At 50.0% G+C, this 19500-nt stretch overlaps 1 protein-coding gene across 1 annotated transcript in view; it reads left to right on the top strand.

Moving 5' to 3' along the window:
* The first annotated feature begins 1372 nt into the window (after positions 1-1372).
* LOC126577071 (mucin-19-like) overlaps positions 1373-19500 on the top strand; it is a 53239-nt gene continuing 35111 nt past the window's right edge. The window contains exons 1-2 of the mRNA XM_050238476.1: positions 1373-1629; positions 5742-6733. Coding sequence (XP_050094433.1) covers positions 6604-6733 — 130 coding nt within the window. The 5' untranslated portion in view covers positions 1373-1629; positions 5742-6603. The remainder of the gene's footprint in view (positions 1630-5741; positions 6734-19500) is intronic.

The raw sequence follows: 19500 nt of genomic DNA, 5'->3' as shown, positions 1-19500 counted from the left end.
GCGTGGGATTTATGTAGCTTCCTTCCATCCGCATCATCGGTTCCAGTGGTATCCTGCGCATTTATCTTCTTCCCAGCGTGCGAAGCCGAGAGTATAGATTAAAAGTTATATTTACACTGCGTTGTTCACGTTTGTTCCCTTTCTCTTCCTCCGTTCCTCATTCAATACGAGGAAACGTTAGTTCCTTTTTGCCCTATCTATCTTAAGTAGCGAAGCTTTAAACGGTGGCCAGCAACAGAGCCTGTAGGTAAGCGATGCATTAAGCTAAATCAAAATGAAGGAAGTGCGAGAGGAATGGGGCAGCAAATACCAATCAAATTGCGCAAGTAGCATATTTTGATCGATCGAGGTCGAGTAGGACCATAGTGTGTAGTGCGTGGCGTATAGTGCAGTGAGGTTTGCAGGTAAGAAACCGAACAGAATTGAATCTAATGCCAATCCCAGCAGTGATAAGACGGTATAGGGGAAGGTAGAAGAGAGTGGTGAAAGTGTGTGAAATGTATTTTTTCCCGTATTTTTATTAGTGTGGAATCTTTAATTAGAGTCGATTTTCTCGAATACATCAACAGTGAAATGAAACGGCCGGCTCGGGTTGCTTCTCCTTTTTTTTTACTTGAACGAAATGGATTCTGGCGATCTGCTTAGAAAAATCCGATTGCTGAGAAAAATCGCTACCCTTTGAGCCGTTGGGTTCGAAATCATGCTTTCTTCCCGGATGTTGTATGCTTCGTTCCGTTGCATAAAAGCTGCATGCGACTAGCATAAAAGGTATTGTATGAATCTCCTTCTTATGACTTCTATGCAATGGCAATGGAGGTCATGCACAAAATTAAAAAAAAACAATAATTAATTAATTATTTTTCCTTTAATAATTATTACAGGATGGGACATCGCTTGGACAACAATCTAGAGGGCTAGGTTCCAAAGTAGCAAGACAACCGAGAGAAGTATAACTTTTCGGAAAACACTGTAAAGGTAAGCGCTCATTGTACTGCACCAAAGATCGTCCGAAACATCTTCCCAATCGCTCAATGCCCGTAATGTTAAAGTATCTGCCTTTCATTCACACTTCTCCCGACACCAACACCAAGGTAGACACGTGCGTTTTCTACCTCCATTTACACTCCCCGGCTCTCCAGCCACCACCTTGGGCATCGGTATTTCCACCACGATCGCCACATGATCGTCGTCGTCGTCGTCGTCGTTTTCGCCTTCTTCGTGCCCGATTCGTTCCGAAGTGAAATGCGAGTGAAGGAAACGGAACGCGTGATCGTGCGGTGGCGAGCGAGCGAGCTAGAGCATGACCGCTGGCACCCTTCCTAAACCTGACGGCGATCGCGATCGTGGAGCTACGCGGAGTTTGCAGGTGATCGCGCAGGTGAAAGGATCAAAGACAGCAGCAGCATCAGTGGCCAGCAGCAGCGAGACAGACAGACAGTTTAGTGACAGGCAACACACGCAGCAGCAGCACCAGCAGCACCAGCAGAGGCATCAACAGGTTGCCATCGTGTCCGCGTTTTGCAACGTTTCTCGTTGTTCGTGCGTGGTGTCGGTGGACCGTCTGCATATCCTTTTCGGCATGCAAGGGTCATCTCGCGGCAGAAAGTGCATCTTTGATTGAAACCAACGGTAAATGTGCATGTGTAGTGTTAAGAATGGTTGAGGGAAGTGATCGATGCACCGCACTGGAGCGAGGATCGATGTTATGGTAGCCGGTGCAACGATAAGATTGGCTGCTTGTTCATGTGTTTGTGTATTTTGACATTTAAAAGGACTTTAATCATTCGCAAGGATCACTGAAAAGACTTTTGGAATGCGAGAATTGAAAAGTGAATCGCTGAACGGTTTATGATCATCACTTTCAGTCCTATCGTCGTCGTAACAATTGACTTTTTACCCAGGGGATTATCGTTTTTCTACCCGAAAAACGAACCAAAACTACCCCACAAAGTCCCATAAATAGTAGATTAAATCCTCGAAACGATCTTCCTTAGAGTTGACGATCATCGTATCGATATCTCAACGGATGCACGATGCTCTGTGGAAGGCTAACGTGGATGTGATCCGGTGTTCCCACAGACCACAACCGAAAGCGTCGCGCAAGATGGAGACTAATTGGGTTATTTTAATTTTATTATCAACAAGAAAAAAAAAACAACAAACCTTCCCGTGTGCCCGTGCGTGTCTCGCCGTGTGTTGGACCATCTTTTCGGGAACGGAATTGAAAACTGGAGTGGAGCTTAGCGGGAGTTGCATTGGAAAACGAAATTCAACCAAACTCTTCAGCTTACCAGCTCGCCACCCCGTCAGCCAGCCAGAAAACCAGTTAAAGATTAATCCAACTCCAGCAGGGCAGTCCCCGGGGGAGTCCCAAAAGCTCCTCAGCCACACCCAGGGAAACAGGCGAGTGTGGCAGCAAGTCAAATAAACCATTATCTGGTCCCGCAGCGGTTTAACGTGTTGCGTGTTTCGACGGATGAAGACGGTACCACCTCGCCGCCGCTGCCGTTGCGTGCCTGTGTCGATCGCATTTCTTCGGCGTTCCTGCCGAGCGGTTCGGGATACGATACTTTCTTCGATCGGTGGTGTCCACCGGTGCAAGAAGAACATAAAATACTGATACAGAAATAATCAATTAGCCAACGGCAGTGAAGAAGAATAGGCAGAGACGAGAAGATCGTTGCTTGTCACCGAGGATGGTACGAGGGATTTCCAAAGCATTCGACCACCTCTTCGGCCATTCGAAGGGATGCGATCGTAAAACATAATTGCTCCCGTTCGAAAGAGGATGTGTAACTCTGCTTTTGGGATTCCTCACGAACGGTCCCGAAACAGGCCCTGGGACAGGTACCTGAAGCAAGGTCGCATGGCAGACCCTCGGTGATTGATTCAAGAAGTGCCCAATTTTTTCCCGGATTCCATGTTGATGTTTTCGATATACATTCGACAGGAAGTGAGCGCGCGCGGATCTATTGTGCGCCAAATCATGCCGCAAAACTGTCCGGTCCCGTGGCCATCTCTCTCTCTGTGGTGGAACTCATGTAAAACATGTTCCTTCAGCCACCCCTGGGGATGTTCATCATTGTGCGATTGAAGATCATCGATCGGTTAGGGTTAATGCTCGACGACTCGAGGGTGTTTAGATATTCCGATCGGATAGTCGCTGACAAGCGCTGCCATTGCCTATGGCTTTTAGTCTTTTTTTTTTGTGTGCTTTGTTGCTTTTATCGATTCCATTTGCGTCCGATAGCACCCTTGCATGCGCACGTCCGCACTATCGTGTCCACCATTGGCCATTTCTTCCCGTTTTAGCTCGCGGTGTTGATTCTCGCGCGACTCGCGCCCGTTACCTTAGGCGTTTACTTTCCGTTTTCGATTTCTTTGGCCCGTAAGGGCAACCGCCGAGAGGCCCGACTTAAGCTTCCCCCCCGCTCTGGGGATAATCGTAAAGCAGCAGTACGAAAGCAGCCAAAGAAGCCGGGGCGAATGGAAGAAAGGCAAAAGGCCGCGGAGAAAGAGAATGCCCACGCGGTCCCGACGTACGGCGGGAAAGAGAATCGGTCCTTCGGGCCGTCCCATACGTGTTACGGCTCCCTGGTCAGTCACGTTGACCGGGGATGTGTGGAGGACGCGACGCGACGCGACACGGGGATGGAAGGAATCGAAGTCGAACAGGTCGAACGGTCGAGGGCTGATAGGAACGGGCGGTGTTTGGACGAAGAAGAAAAGAAATCGATACATTCCGATCCGACCGATCCAAACCAAACGTCACTTTCTAAACGGAGCGCGAAACAGCAGCGCGCTTTTTGGGGGGCTTGGGTGCCGTACGGACGACCGCGGCGATGAGATGTGTCCTCCTCTCGTCTCCGCAGTAGTAGCAGCGTGTGCGTAGAAATAGCGACAAACATGGACAACATCAACAACATATCGGGAGGCACTAGAAGCACCGGAAGGAAGGATTAACACGAAAGTCCAAAACACGCACCTCGAGAGAGGGTGCGCGTGTTGTGTAGGTGTTGAACGAACGGCGGACACATCATAGTGGAGCAGCAGCAGCAGCAGCAGGAGCAGTCGTTTGGCGGCTTCTGGGGTTCTTTCGTGACCGTAAACATGGGACCCACGGCAGCCGTAGAGAGGAAGCAAAGTGTCAAACCTCCTGCCGCCTTCTTCTGGAGCTACTGCAGTTTGGTTGGTTTTATCAGGCAAAAGCAGCAGTAGGCGTTGAGAAGGTGTCGTTATATGTTGGGACAACTTCTTTTAGATGCTTTGCGCTCCTCTCATTAAGCCGCCACTTTCTCGATATGGGGCACATGGTCGCAGTAGGCGACGACGAGATGATCCGCATCATATTAAGCGCTTCTCACACCCTTTCTGGATAAGGGCCAAATGATATTCGATCATTTTTTTATTGTGATTCAAAGGATATAATTTCGGGAATTGAACTTGTGTTGCTGAGCTTTCGATTTGGGCGCGCTACTCCTTGAGCTACTTACATTGGCAGTTAATCGTTCGCTCGTAGGCAGTATTGAAGCATTACGAGACACCAACGAACAGGAAGGCAACCCCGTAGGGACGTTACCTAAAGCTAATCCCTTTTTTTTTTATTGTGGCTCTGCTGACCACTGGTTTTCCAATTTTTGCTTACACGCCTGTCAGCAGCCGACTGTCCGGGGGATTCCGGTTTTGCACCCCAATTTTCCTCCCCATTTGTGATGCAATTTGAACGCATCAACCTCGATCCGGCGGCCGGATCGAGGAAATGAAAAGTATAATTCGTTTTCGTCTCGCGATCCGATTATTACCCACTGCAGCAATCGGACGGACGGACGGACGGATGGACGAGTGATCAGTCTGAAAAGAGGAATTTTAGATAACTTTTTCACTTTCCTTCATCAACGGCATTGTCTGGTATTTTCGTTAATCCGCCCGGCAGAACCAAAAGCCCACCCAAAACCGGTGAGAGGGGGTGGGGGGATCGATGCTTCCCTCCCCGATGGGGACACGTTTCCTTTCGATCTCGTTTCCAAAACAAACCACCCGACGTTGCGTAATGCAATTTAAAAGTTGGGGAGATTTTTTTTTTTTAATTTTCTGCTTCTCCAATCGATGAGCGAACCGGAATGGTAAGGAAATTAAAGTTTGTGTATCTCCTGTGCGCCCTGTCCCGGTGTGCAGTTTGCGTTGCACGCACGCGTGGTTCCCGGATCCTTTACAAAACCGACGCATTATTGTGTGTTTCTCGCACATTATCAGCCCAGCCTGCCAGCCCTCGCATCGTGTAGGTTGTGAAAGTGGGCGCTCTGCGATCGATCCTTGCATCAGCTTGCATCGAGGAGACGATTGATGAAGCAATAAAGTTTTGAACATCGAAATGCATTAATGCGCCCTTCAAATCTCGATTGGACGGGGTGGTTTCGAGAGAAGGGTGCATAAATGCATAAAACGGTCAGCTGATTAGGCAGCCATATACGTAGCCGCTTTGTTTGTTCGCTTAGAGAGTGAAATGCTTTCCAAAACATCCAACGATGGGAGGTGATTAACGGCTACAGGAATCAATAAAACGAATTCTCCCCACAAAAAAGGGGAGCTTAGGGCCCGGCGATTCAAAATGATAACTTCTACTGTGGCGTTGTCGATCGTAGACATTATTAAATCGTACCCTGCATCATCATCTGTATATAATTTCAATGTCTCATTATTTTCATCCTTTTCCTTTTCTTCTCACTTCCTCCTCATAACAGGCAAAACAATAATTTTCAACGCGATCGAGCATCCGCCAAAAAGTGACGACGACGAAGAAGAGAGCGAACAAAAAACAACACACAACGTGCGCTCGACTCACCCGCAAAACAATAAACAACGATCGTGCAGATAGAAAAAGAAGAAGGAAAGAGCGAAGACGAGACGCACAAGAACCCTCCTCCAAAACAACAATCACCGATCATCATCAAAACAGTAATAATAATCGCAGATAATGGTTGCATAATTTTAGCATTAAATCCGACGCCACAACGATCTCGCGGCCGTGCGCACGCAACCATCCCCATTTCGGTGATCGAGAAGGGAACGCGATACGCGGGAGTGTGAAGCGCGAGACACGCAGCAGCGTGGAGGAGGCACATTATTTCCCCGGCCAGAGGGCGTATGCTGTGCGTGGTACTGTGCGCAAATCCGTGGTGTTTGATGGTTAGTTGAATCCTGGCGGCCAGGGCACTGACGCAGTGACGCAGTGGGGCAGCAATTTGGCTGGTGGTTGGTGACGTGGTGTGGCGGCATCAAAGTGTGTTACTGTCCCCAAGAGTGTATTGTCCCATTATCGTCCTGAAACTGGCCCTTCGTGGAGTGTTCATTTCCGGGAGTGTATAGCAACGCACGGTTTACAGTGAAGTGATGCTAAAGCAGCAAGTTCGACGACGCACACCGGTAGTGATTTAGTAGAAACAGAGTGCAGATCGCAGAAGACGATTGATATTGGTGACGTAGGTGTGCAACAGCCAACAACTAACAACTTTGCGCGATTCTAGCGACCTAGTGTGTGAAGCAACCACCCCGCAGAAGGGCAGAGTGTATTGAATTTCGAACCACGCAGCACGTAGCGTAGCGATGGAGAACGAATCCTGCTACGGTGGAGGCGACATCGCCGGTGCCATCTTTGGTACGCTCGTCGCCGTCGTCCTGATGGGTGTGCTGCTCTGGTGGCTGTACAGGAAGAATTACATCTTCAAGCGGAAAGGTAAGAGTGCTTTGATTGATAGACGACGATGCGAGACATGCGCGTTCCGGTGCTCGTAGATCATTCGCGTTTTGACACTCCAATTATAGCATTATGAAATAGCAATTTGTCTCGATGGGCTAGCAAATCCGGGGGCTGGCTGGTCAGTCGGAAGTCGCCTTGTGCGACTGGGCGAGTCCGCTTTGCATACTCGCTCACCGTTGGGTGCTGTTGTGCACTAGTTTCACGCGAAAGTTTCCAGCGTTCCGGTTGGTAGGTGATTGGGTCAAACGCTGCACTGCGTAGCCTAAGCAAAGGGGGGGGGGGGGGGCCACGCGGTGCAAATGCAAAAAAATTGGCAAGGAAGTTACACATCGCGGCTGCCGGACGCCACTGCGTACACGCGGGCTCTTCGTTTGCTTTCGACGTCGTCTTGGACATCGTCGTCGTCAAGTGTCACTCAAGTCGCGCTGGCCGGCGAGTCGCGGGGATCGATTGTGCAACGCATCGATGGATACCATCGAATGCCGTCACGCTCTGCCACTGCCGCGAGGTGAGCGATTCAACTTTCTATCGCCTTACGGCGGCTACCACCGGTTGGAGATATAATTAACCTCGCACCGTGTCTCGCGAGAACTACTGCAACTGATCTTTTCCTCATTCTTCAATTGGGCGCTTTCGCGATCGATCGCGGCTGATCGCGCGTGGCAGTTGCGTGCAGCCGTTACCGTGCCTCAGCTGTCGGTGAAATCAGTGTAAGCACCGGGTAATGGTCGCTCACGATCATTTACATATGAATCACAATGTTTATTGATGCAAATTGCCTGCACATACGACACCATGACATGTCGGTATGCGGGCAAACGGGTGGGCTCTCTCGCTCTCTCTGGTGGTGGGTAGTGTGTGGGGTGACCGGTGTCTCTAAACGAAGCGATTAATGAGGAAGTTACATGCGGTGACTTACGGAGACTTGGTTGGGTTGTATGGGGGTTAAGCGTATGTCATAACAGAGCGATCGTAGGCTAACGGTCGCTGGGGATACTTCGGGAGAGGCAAAGTTACAATCCTAATTCAATTTGCTTAATTGTATTCGAATCTTTGCAGCAAGGTTTTCATGAACTTCTCCATCTTAAGGGGGCCTTCGGTATTTTCGGTGGAAAAAAGACCCGTTTTTGACGATTTTTTGTGACGTTAACATTTAACTTTATTTTTTTCAATTAAATGGCATATTAATTTACAGCTTTTGAAGAATACTTGGTATTATTTTGAGCAACATTAATTGAAAAATTAATCCGTGGCATCAAATTTTGGTAGGAATGTTGTCGCAAAGGTACTTTTTACGGTGCCCATCGTAGTGACATGACGGGTCATCAGAGAAATACAAATCGATACTCGTTAGAAAGATTATAAGTTTCACCAGGTAGTCCAAAGCTTTTACACAATTCTCTTGAAAGGATCGGCTGTCAGGGAAGAATGTTCAAAATATGTGTCACAAAAAAAGCTGCAGAAGCAGCTGCAGAAATAAATAACTGATTTTGAAAATTCTCGTCAACTACCATGCGATTTACATTCATAGATGAAGTTCAACAAAAGTTACTGAACTTCAATTGCCAAGAAATTAATATTGATCTCATGTGAAAGAATTGTTATGTGATGATCATTGCATTTGCTTCTTTATTTGTTTCTAAAACCACTCTGAGTGTCACTGAAATAGTGCAAGTGTCTTAGCTGGTAACCAAAACATTAAGAGCCCATAAAACCAGATGGATCGATTGCAATGCAACGTAATGATGCTCAGCACGTCCATCAATCGACGCTTCGTAAACACACTTCATCATTAACATCTCCATTCGCATTCCGATTAAAACAAATCACACCCCACAGAAAACAACGACGCCCGATGTAATGAGGCGTCGGTACACGGATCATGACAAGCCGCCGATGAGATCACTCCCGCAACGGCTCCCCATCCGCTTAGCGTGGTCTGTCTGTCTGTCTGTCTATTTCCTGCCAAACACACACTGAAAATGAAATGGTTCTGTACCGGAACCCGACCAGCACACAACACTCCGCGCACGCACTCCATTCATTTCCCATCGTCTACGAGCGATCGTTACCTACTCCACGCGCGCGCCAATCGCCGTCCCGGAAGATCGTCGCAGCGATCGCAGCAACGCATGCCGGCCGCCCAGCCGAGGAAAGCGGTGCAAAACACATCCTAGACATGGTGGGCCCATGGATTACATGTGGCGTAGCGATGTTTAATTCCAAACAGCTCCCGCGCACTCGATCGAATCGTGACGTATGATTAGCCGCCACGATCGAGGGAGCCTAAGCTGGGTGGAAGCGGAATTGAAGTCGTACGTCCGCTGATACTGTTCCTGGTAGGCGGTAACGAGGTCTTGCCAATTCCAGCGAACGAGTGTCCGATGTCCGGGGAATGTCAACTCCAGAGGGCATGTCATTTGTTTGTAAACAAGGGTGGCTGGACATGTTTCCAGTGCGCACCTAAGGAAGCTGACAGAGATGAGATGAGATGCGGCGACGATCATTACACTTGCTACCTGGGGATCGACCGGGGAGAAGGATCTAGTGGGATTAAGCTCTACTTCGCTTCTCCGGCCACTTGATCGATGTGATCTCTTGGACAAGTGGCGGGCGAGTCAAATGCGGTGTACCACCCATGGTGTTCGAATGGTGAAGCAGCGAAACCGGAGGAACTTTCACCTTCTCCAACTGGAAATGGATTTGTTGGGCCCCTTAAGCCGGTCACAGTGCCACAGAGAGAGAGAGAGATCGGAGGAGATGTGGAATGTGTGCGCTTTCGCACATCGGGGTGACATCGATGGTGACACCTAAGGTAACGGTCATTGATAGCCATCAGAAGCAGTCGTTGTAAAGCGTACGCAAGCGGTCCGGCCCGGCCCTCAGCAGCACTTGACGCCTTCACGAAGTTGCTGTCGCAGGTGCACAAGTGCGCGGCGTTGTCTATCGCACTTATATCGCTATCGCTTGTCGATCCCGGTCTCCAGATTACCCTCCAGATTCCGGGCTGGCCAATGCGCAAAAAAAATAAAGCTGCTGCTGCTGCCGCTGACTGGCTGGCTGGCTGTTTCGGGATTTGCCCCGCGGTTGTGGTCATCGAGTGTTGGCGCGATCGCTTTTACGATCGCCTGAGGGGCTCTTTTCGGGGTGGAATTTATATTGCTCACCGCACCGCTCGCACACTCCCTGCGAGGATCACCGACTCAGACGATCTCGACGCTTTTTGATCGTAATCTTCATCAGCATGCCGCCCCGGAGCGCCCGGGGAGGCGAGAGTTCGAAGTTCGAGATTGAGCTGTGCCACCGTTGCCGTCGCTCCGTTTCGGCGCTGCTGCTCTCACCGCGCTTCTGGGGACAGCTCTTCCCCGGAGAGCGAGAGAGAAAGAGGAGGACGCTTCGCAACAAAAAAAAAAACCTTCCGTAGCGTGTGACTATATTGTTGTAGTTTATTTTTTCTGCAACCGGAAAAACAAGTTCCCCGCTACACAAGATGCGCACCCCCCCGCGGTGGGGGGCGCAGCAGCAACTCCGAGAACTCGTTTCGGGCGCACCTTCTGGACGACCGTGCACCCCGCAAGATCCGTGAGTTCGGTTCGCCAGTTATTGATACGGTTTCACGGTCTAATGTCGCTGGCGCGATAACGTGAACTAGGCGCGCGCGTCTCATTATGCGAGTTTATGCAAATTTCCGCCACGCTAGCGCAACGTCCCGGGAACCGAGCTATCTCGCTACAGCTAGAAGCCCTTCTTCTTCTTCTTCTTCTTCTTTTCGTGAGCAAAAGCAGTTCGTGTTATTCGTCTGTAGATTCCTGACCGGATAGAATCCGGGCGGACCGCAAAAGCAATTAGCTTTGCGCACGTCTCGGCCACGACACTCTTGGGACACTTCTTCTCCTCTCCTGCTTCGTTCTTGGTGTCAGATCGTAGAACCGCGTTCTTCGTGGAACGGTTTTGTCCGCGAGGTGCGTCCGCAACTTCCGGTCACCCGAGGTGTTCCGGTGTTTCGCCTTTACTTTGCACACGAGCAACGAGCAAGTTGGAGAACCGCAGCAAAGCACCTGGATTCCAAGTTGAGAGTTCGCGGAATTCCACGGTTTCGACTTGAAGCGTCAAATTCCGTGATGGGATAATTTGATCACAACCCTTTTCTGTGGGATGCTGTGGCGCACCGCTGGACGCCATTCAAGTCCATTCCATGAATAATAGTCCACTCCAGTCCAGTATCACTTGCCAACTTGGCACTGTCGCCCTCTCGTGTCCTCGTACTACTACTCCAGTCGAAGAAGAATCGTGGATCAAGTGGATCACCACGGCATCAAGTGCTCAACAACAACCCAACAAAACGGATAAACATTCCAACCCTTGAATTACCCTGTCGGGACTGTTGCCCCACCCGAAAAGCGGAGCTACGGTTTAAGGCAGATCGTGCAGATCTTGTCTTGTGGGCCCCGTTGGTCAGATGCGTCCCGAGATGGTGATGGTGGACGCAGCGACACAAAGTGGATGATTTTATATCACTTTTCAAATGTGTGTTCCCCCCCAACGGCCTGGAGCGCTGGAACTTGCCAACAAACCGAACGAACCGAACGAACGAACCGAAGTCCGAGTGGACCGCCGAAAAACAGGTTTCTGTCCCGTCGTGTGCGCAGAGCGATGCCGATGAGTTTCACCTTCCTTCCGTGAGGTTGGCAAACCTGGGGCGCTGAGCGCGTAAAAGAATTTTTATCATTAACCTCGCCCCGCTATTTCCCTACCTCCCGCGCGCGTCTTCTGGTGTAGGAGCTGCTTGGTTGTGGTGGACTCTCTCGTAGCTCTCGCTGATTGCGGTGTGTGTCCCAAGTTTGTCCATCTCCTTCAGCTCTCCTTCCAAGTGGTCATCTAGGAATTCGTCGTGAAAGCTCGTGCTGGGGTGACTTGTATCATCCACCGTTACGTCGGAATACACCTGAATCCTCCGGACGCGACGCGGTCTTTAGTGGCCACGGTAGAACCGTTGGCGAGTTTGGCGTCCGCACAACTTGGAATCCAGAATACGGAAAAGACAGCTCATGTCAAATTGAACTCTAAACAGAGTCCCTCACACTTTGGCTTCGGGGTCCATTCAGGCGATTCGATTCGGACTTGTTCGCTGGTCATTCAATTTCAAGTTGGATAATCTGTTGGAACCCCTTCTTCCGTCTTCTCGTACTCCTTTTCTGACACTCAGTTGATGGCCCTTGAATCGGGGGGGTAGGCTAATAGTCAATGCCCAGTCCCACTGTCCGTCTATGCGTTCTTTCGAGTCGAGTTCTGGCACAAAATTCATTCCCCGGACCTCAGGAATCGCTCTCGCTCGACCTGCGCACGATGTCTTCATCTCTCGTTCGCCTCCAGGAAGGAGAGAGAGAGTTTGCGGGGGAGTTTTATAGCGGAAGAAATTAAATGCTCCAATGAATTGCGTCTTCCAAAAATGGATTTAAATGGATGGCGATCTGTGGGGCGACCAGGGAGGGCTTTTGACGTCCCCACACGCGTGTGCAAGGCGCGCGCGCGCGCGCGAGTATTGACAGCAGCTCATTGAGGTGAAAGTCCTCCAGCATTCGTTTTAATGGCCAGGCGCGTGGCTCATGATTAAGTGCGGCCAGCATATGACTTCTTTGTGAGTCCATCAAACGGTGGATGGGTTAAAATCATTAGCTTGCGCGAGTGCAGCATCCAGCAGAGAGGGGACTTTCCACACTAGGTCCTTCACCCAAGAACAGAGCTCATTAGAAGATGCCTAATGGTACAGTTATGTAACGTGTCGTCACTGGCAGTGTTACGCGAGACACCACAAGCAGCAGCAGCAGCAGCGGCTGACTATCCCCAAAACACAGTCACTTGCCATTCATACGCGAGCGCGAGACTTGCACGTGCCTTTGCACCCAGCACCTTGGCTGTTGCTCTATAAAGTCAAAACATTACAAACAGAAACATAACATAAAAGCAAAGTAGTGGCGGAATGGAACGGAATTCCGCACACCACGGGCCAGTCATTGGCGCAAGTGGCGCTCGAGCTTCTTATTCGAACTAACCTTCACCAGAGGAGCCACTAGTATGGATGTCGTTTGCGGTGCGGTGCTAAATCTGGTTAGATCGCATGTTGCGCTTCCTAGCGTCACCCCTGTTTTTGCGCCAATCCGGTTGTGGTGGTCGTGGTGGAGATACCCATAAATATCATCGATCACCACTGTGCGCATCATCGCTTGATGGTCACTACTAACGATCGTTGCTTCGACTTCAAGGGAATAAAGTTGGCAACTCAGCGAGTTTGGCAACATTTTAGTGTGCAGTTTCGTGAGAGGATGATTGGAGAGAATATTCGTTCTAGTAAACAGTTGCTACAGAATTCCCGAGTATTGTTTTTCTCGTTAACGTGATAACATTAACGCTTGTGCCACTGACGCGCTCTGTTGTGCTGTTGGTGATCGCTGTTTAGCAATCACTAACCAGCCATAGCACGCTGCCATAGATCACTGGGTCAGATTTGTAGTGTAATGGCGTTCTACTTGGAACATCAACAATGCAACTCACTGTTCAACGATCACGGCGACGACCACGACGACGGCAGTGATGATGATGATGATGATGATGACAACGATTACGGTGATGGTAGATCGTTTTGTCGCTTCTCCAGCACACAGCAGCTCCACTTCCTCAGTATTTCTTCACCTTCTGCTCCACTAGCGGATGGCGACACGCGACGTAATTGTTTTTTGCGGCCATTGGAACAAACTGCGACCTGCGCCTCACGTCCAAGCGCCGCGTCTATGTGGTTGAGCATGTGCACTGGGTGCCCATTAGGTGTTTCTACCCCCCCGGCACCCCACCACCATGATCTCGGTGTCTCGCACGTATCTTACTCGTCCGATCATCTGGAGCATGTGTGTTACATCTGTTCAGCTCGTGGTGGTGGTCCGCTTGGCCGGCCACCGGTTCCCACATCGCGCCCTCATATATTAGCTCCGGCGGTCTCTCTCTCTCGTTCGAATCTTGGATCTACAATCTCCCGGCGGGCGAAAGGGGGATTTTGGATTCGTTTTTTTCCCGTTCCACCCATTCCCTGCCTTCCAGGCATACTTCAAATCGCTTCGATTTGCGCAATTATCGATCATGGAATGTCTGCTTGTGTGCGAGTTTAGTGGGGATTAGACGCCTTTTTTTACTACATCTATCTTCCTCGAAAGATTTCTCACAATTATCAGCTTGTAGCGCACGATACGGTAACGTTCTAAAGCAGGAACTGCATCCAAAAGGCGTAACGGGGGTTTCTGGTGCTGGTATGGATCCGTTTGGACCCCAGAGGGTTTTAAGCGGCAGCTTAGCCAGGCCTAGATAATTGCCACGTAATCGTACCCCCTCACTGGATCATGGAGCACGGATAGACCCTCACGTAATCGAGGGCCCAGCTATTCGCTAGTGTGCCAGCTGCTGGCTAGTGCGAGCTAGATAAGCTTCGCACCGCGTTCCAGGGCAGACCGGTGGCCTCAAAGGTATGTTGTGTCGGATGCTTTCCTTTTGGAGAGGATATCATTATTATGGGTGCAACATTTAAAGGAATGCGTGGAGCCCGTACACAATCATTCCACCGAATACCGTTCATGGAATGCCGGAAGTAGGTCCACAAAAGTTTTATCCAATTCCGATGGAGGCACCAGGAACTAGGACCGGTGTTTACTAGCTGATGTGCGTGCCCGCAAATTCTGCGCACCGCCATTTCGGTTCCTGGTGTTCGATAGTCCGCTAGCTTTAGTTCATCATTTCCTGTTCCATGACCCGAAGATACCGATGACCGCGCGCGCATTCCAGTGTCGGTTTCGGTTCCAGATTGTTTCTTTTTTTTTCCTTTTGGAGGACCGCAAACACATAACGGCATGCACAGCGGTTTGTTTGTTTTGCGCTTTGTTTGTTGGCGATGACGTGATGACAAAAGTGCGCATGGCATGGCAGGGCAGGGCTGCTTGGATTGTCGAAACCAAAACTGATTCGCTTCTCGTGCAAAGTATGCCATGACCGGTGTGACGTCTTTCATTAACCCAATTGACCAGCAATTGACGGTGAGGTTAGAAAGTTTCCCAAAATTATGCAATTTGACGCTACATAAGCCAAAGGCATCGTATCGGGGACAAAACGCATAGGTTAACGAACCATTTAAGAACAGCTCGTCTTTAGGTCGAATGCAAATCCGCGCTGTCCGCACAGCCACAGCCACACGTACCATTCTCAGCGGAATCGGGTCAATTCCACACAAATAAAATGTAATTAACACGCCTCCCAAACCACACACTCCCCGTACCATCCGCCGATTCGCGCAAACATCTTCATCGCGCGATCCATTTACTCCTAGACCAACCGCGGCCAGGTGATTGCCGCGAGCGGAGGTCTGGCGCGGTGTGTATTCCTTTTTTAAAACGGATTGGCCCAGCTTTCTCCACGCCCGAAAATGGAGAGACCCCGCACCACCACCACCACCACCGCAATTGGCCTCCTACGCGCCGTTCCGCTACCGCGAGCGAACCGAGTACCGGTTCTAGACCAGCTTTACCGTACTTCCTGCGGCGGGCGCGGTGCATACCGGTGGACGGTCAATATTTGGCGCTTCTTGGCGGACGCGCGGAATGTAAACAAAACCACCAATCATCGGAGCGAGAGAGTGGAATTCTGGATCGCCGCGCAATAAATTGAATTCGAAATGGGTGTGATCCGCGTTCGGGGAATCGCCGTAGCGTGTAATTGGAGTCGAGAAAATCTGGCAGGGATCACCCGCGTAGAGCGACGATGTTGCGGGCTAGGCACCAAGAGATGGGTCTAGGTTTAATGCTTGGTTAATGTTTTCCTTTCACGGCGAACCGTGTATGAACATTGCTTGGCTTCTGGTGCGTGGTGTCGCGCGTCTTATGTCATTGTTTTAACTACTTCGTCATCGGGCATATTTTTTGGTGCCCGGGTGTGAAGTTATTTCTATTTGGAAACCCCATACCTGGGGGTGGCCGGATGTGACAAAACTTCCCTCTCCGCACCAGGTTTGGCTCTCGATCCATTCTTCCATTCGCGTAACCAGATAGTTGGTTGCCGAGGAGGGGCTACTGCTGGCTGGGCCGGCTGTCTGTCTGTCTATGAAAAAGGCACCAAAGCACCTGTGTCCTTAACGGGTGGTGCGCGCTTCGTGAATAGCTCTCTGCGCTGCATCCCGAATGAGCTTCGGTAGCGTCGCCTCAGGGCCTCACTTCAATGAATCTTGACCCGGATCGAGCTGCCTTGTTAGAATGGTTTCGTGGGTCCCCCGAGGGGGAGAGAAGGCACGAATGTGTTTGTTTCGGATGTTTGTACCCCATCCTCCCCGACGCTCCGGGCCGACACGAAACCGTTGCTGACATGGTTCGGTATCACAAACTGACGGTAATGCAATATATGCTGCTGTTACGCCCAGGCCGGCGAGGGGAGTGATTTCATTTTTGGATCCAAACTATTTGGCACGCCCCGGGGCTGTGGTCGATAAGCTTTTAGAGCCACTTCATCGAATCGCCTACGCACCGTAATGCGTGGGCTACGAAGAAGTACTTTTGGGTGGATTTTCGGAGGAATCTTTTGCAAAATTAGAATACATTGGCCCATTCGAAATTATGCAAATATTTCTAGCGTTCAGCGCGAGCGCGAAACCTGTTTTAGGATAACACCGAAATATTACTTGAATCGCCTGCTGCGACCAAACTGATCGCGTTCAGCAAGCTTTCGGACATCGCTGAACTGTCCGTGTTGTTGTTGTTTCTCCATTTCGTCTCCAAGCAAACACTCCAGCCTGGTGGTATATCATCACCGATCACGCGATCAACGCACAACCGAGTCGAGTAACCCTCTCAGCACCACCGTCACAGTGACAAGGACAGTGCAGCATCATCGTCGTCGCAGTCGACTGTAAACAGTAATAAACCTCCTTGAAAGCTGATTTACCGGTTTTATGCATTTCTGGCTTTCGGTTATTTACGGTTTCTTTTTGCTTTTTTTTTGCTGTTGCGGCGACTCGGCGACACTCCCCAAAAAACAGAGTGCGGGTTCGTCGCTTGTTTTCAAACAAAAGAGTGCACTACGGTGGTAGTTTTTGGGGTGACGAATTGCAGCTCTGTTTTATGATTTAAAGCCGGATTTGATTATAATCAATCTACAGGATTAGCTTATTGAAGGTGCAGCCTAATCTCAACGTCAGTGATTTAATAGATTTTTTTGGGTTCGTTGCTTACTGACAAAAAAAATCAAAAGACTTCCAGTCTTGCTTCTAGCGATTGGTGATCGGTTTCTCGCCCAGGAATTGTCTTTTTTGATTTTATGGTTTATGTTTTAAATTTGTTCAATGTCAACCAAGGTGATCAATCTGCGCCTAGAGCATCTCACGAACCATTCTGATCGATTGTCGTCGATCTGCCTTCAAAAAAAAAACCACAAAATCAAGTTTAATGCGTCTCGCACCGGACTTTTGCTGATCTCAATCCGAAACACGGGTTTCCCATAGAGCTGCTCCCTGCCGTGAAGATCAAGTTCAATCGCGCAAGCAGGAAGCGATTGCGCTCGCGCGCACAATCAAAACATTGGCCAGCGCCGTGGCCAGCGAGATCGAGTGCAATCGTTGTAGCGTGTAATCCACAGTGGGAAAAATACCAACACCAGACAGTGAAAGAGAGTAACAGAGAGAGAGAGAGAGAGGGAGAGGAAGAGCTATAGAGGCGCGCAATCGCAAAGAAAACTGGAGCAGCGCAATAAATTACGGTGATATTGAAATTCCATTCCCTCGGGCACCGTTCCCGAGGTCCCGAAGCTGGTGTAGAGGAAAGGATTGGCAACCAGTCAGCCAGTCAGGTGCATTAACGGACCATTTGTGGCTTCGGTCCGGGCTTCTGGGTTTCTTCTGCTCGCCACAATAATAAATAATAAAAATCGGTAATAATAGTGAGCGCCACCCTCAAGAAGAGGGGGTGAGTTGTACAGGGACACTTTGCGGTGGGATAGACATTCAGAGGCTGGTGGAACCACGCGACACAATTGCAAGTCTCGCAGACTCAATCCCATGCAAAAACGTGTTCTGTCCATCCCGGGAGTCGCGTCTGGTCTGCAGACCGCTGGTCAAGTTCAATGCTGGTGATGGGGAATGGGAATGAAAAAAGGGGAGACTTGCAGAGTAACAGGAAACGCGTGGCCGGGTGCGCGGTTTGACATAATTTTTGCATAATGCATTCTACCCTTTCCTCATCGTCGTCGTCGTCGTCGCCGTCGGTGCCTCGAGACGGATGCAGATGACGGCAGAATGATGGTGTTTGCGCTTCAAAGTAAGCAATCTTGTCTGACAGCAACGGCAAACTAGAGAGATAAACGGCGAGTTTTGCAGATCACCTACTTTTTTACCAGAACGCGATCGCGATCATTTTAATACCATCGAGCACGCACGCACACTAAGCTTTATTTAATTGAAAACCAGCATCAGCACCACCATGAAACCGTTACATACACCTGTAAGCATCCTCCTTACACAATGTTGCCAACGCGCTACAATGTTGGACTTGGAAACGAGCGATCGCCGGAACCTGGGACCGCAAAAAAAAAACCTGCTGCCACATTCCAACAGGCAGAGCTCATCCCTTTTCCCCTGAATTCCTTCCCGAGAAAGAAAGTCCCCACGAGCTCGATCGACTGACTGATTCGGGAATGTCCATCGCATAACGCGCGCATTTATCATGCTGGGCAGCAGCTCTCTCTCTCTCCCTTTTCGCCTCTTGTCATCTCGTTATCGAAGATGATACGATGATGGTGATGATTTCCAATCACGGCACAATGCGGCACGGGACCGGACCGGACCGAGACCATCTGTTGGCGGTTGGATTGCCTAATCAATGTGCCTGAAGGTGGGACCACGATGCCGGCCGATCAAATAATTCATCGCGATGGTCCGCACGGAGGGGCAACGGATCATCACTCGCCGGTTCGTGTTTCGCGTGGGAAGAGGCCATTTTGTGAATGAAACTGGCCCTTTTCTATGCGGTGTCTCTTCCCCTGGAGGAAATTTAGGAAGTGTTTAGGGAGAGCTCTCTCCCTTCGCTTCGGATGGATGCGGAACCTGTCATAACTTGCCGTGGGCCACGATTCCCGGATCACTTCTCCTTATCTCTGTCGTGTTTGATCAAACATTAGCTCGTATTTCTTTTTTTTTTTTGGGGGGTCACTCTCCTCTCTCTCTCGTGGCGTGTTGTGTTTACTTTTTCGGACAGTTTGGAGAGATAGTTCCCGTCGGTGGAGTGTGCTGTAAGTGATCTGAGCCAAACGAGGTGTGAAACAAGGCTCGTTCGCTTCCACCAGCAGCAAACACTTTCTAGTCAAGGCGCGTGTTTTCCTAATGCCCAGACAGGCAAGGGCGCTGGACGCTGGCGTGCCTTTAAGGGTCTACTCCACAAACAAATCAAACAAACCCCGAGTCCCCAAAAAAAAAAAGGGCCAAACAATTAACACTCCCATTTTCTTGCCACCCCTCCAAGTCCTCCAAATCGATCTGTTAGCATACAGGGTCCGCGGGCTTTGTCCGACAAAAGAAAGTGAAGTCTTGGCTCCTCTCCTGTATTGCCTCGAGGCTCCTTCATTCCCGGGGCTGCTGCTGCTGAACAGCCTTTTCCTTTCACCTTACAGCAAAGGTACAGCTCACTCTTTGATCGCTTTGCATAACGATCTAGCATAACGGGAGGTTT

The sequence above is a fragment of the Anopheles aquasalis genome, chromosome 3, assembly GCF_943734665.1.
Source record: "Anopheles aquasalis chromosome 3, idAnoAquaMG_Q_19, whole genome shotgun sequence".
Taxonomy (NCBI): Eukaryota; Metazoa; Arthropoda; class Insecta; order Diptera; family Culicidae; genus Anopheles; species Anopheles aquasalis.
The sequence above is the reverse complement of the archived record's forward strand: the minus strand, read 5'-3'. Positions and strand labels throughout refer to the sequence as shown.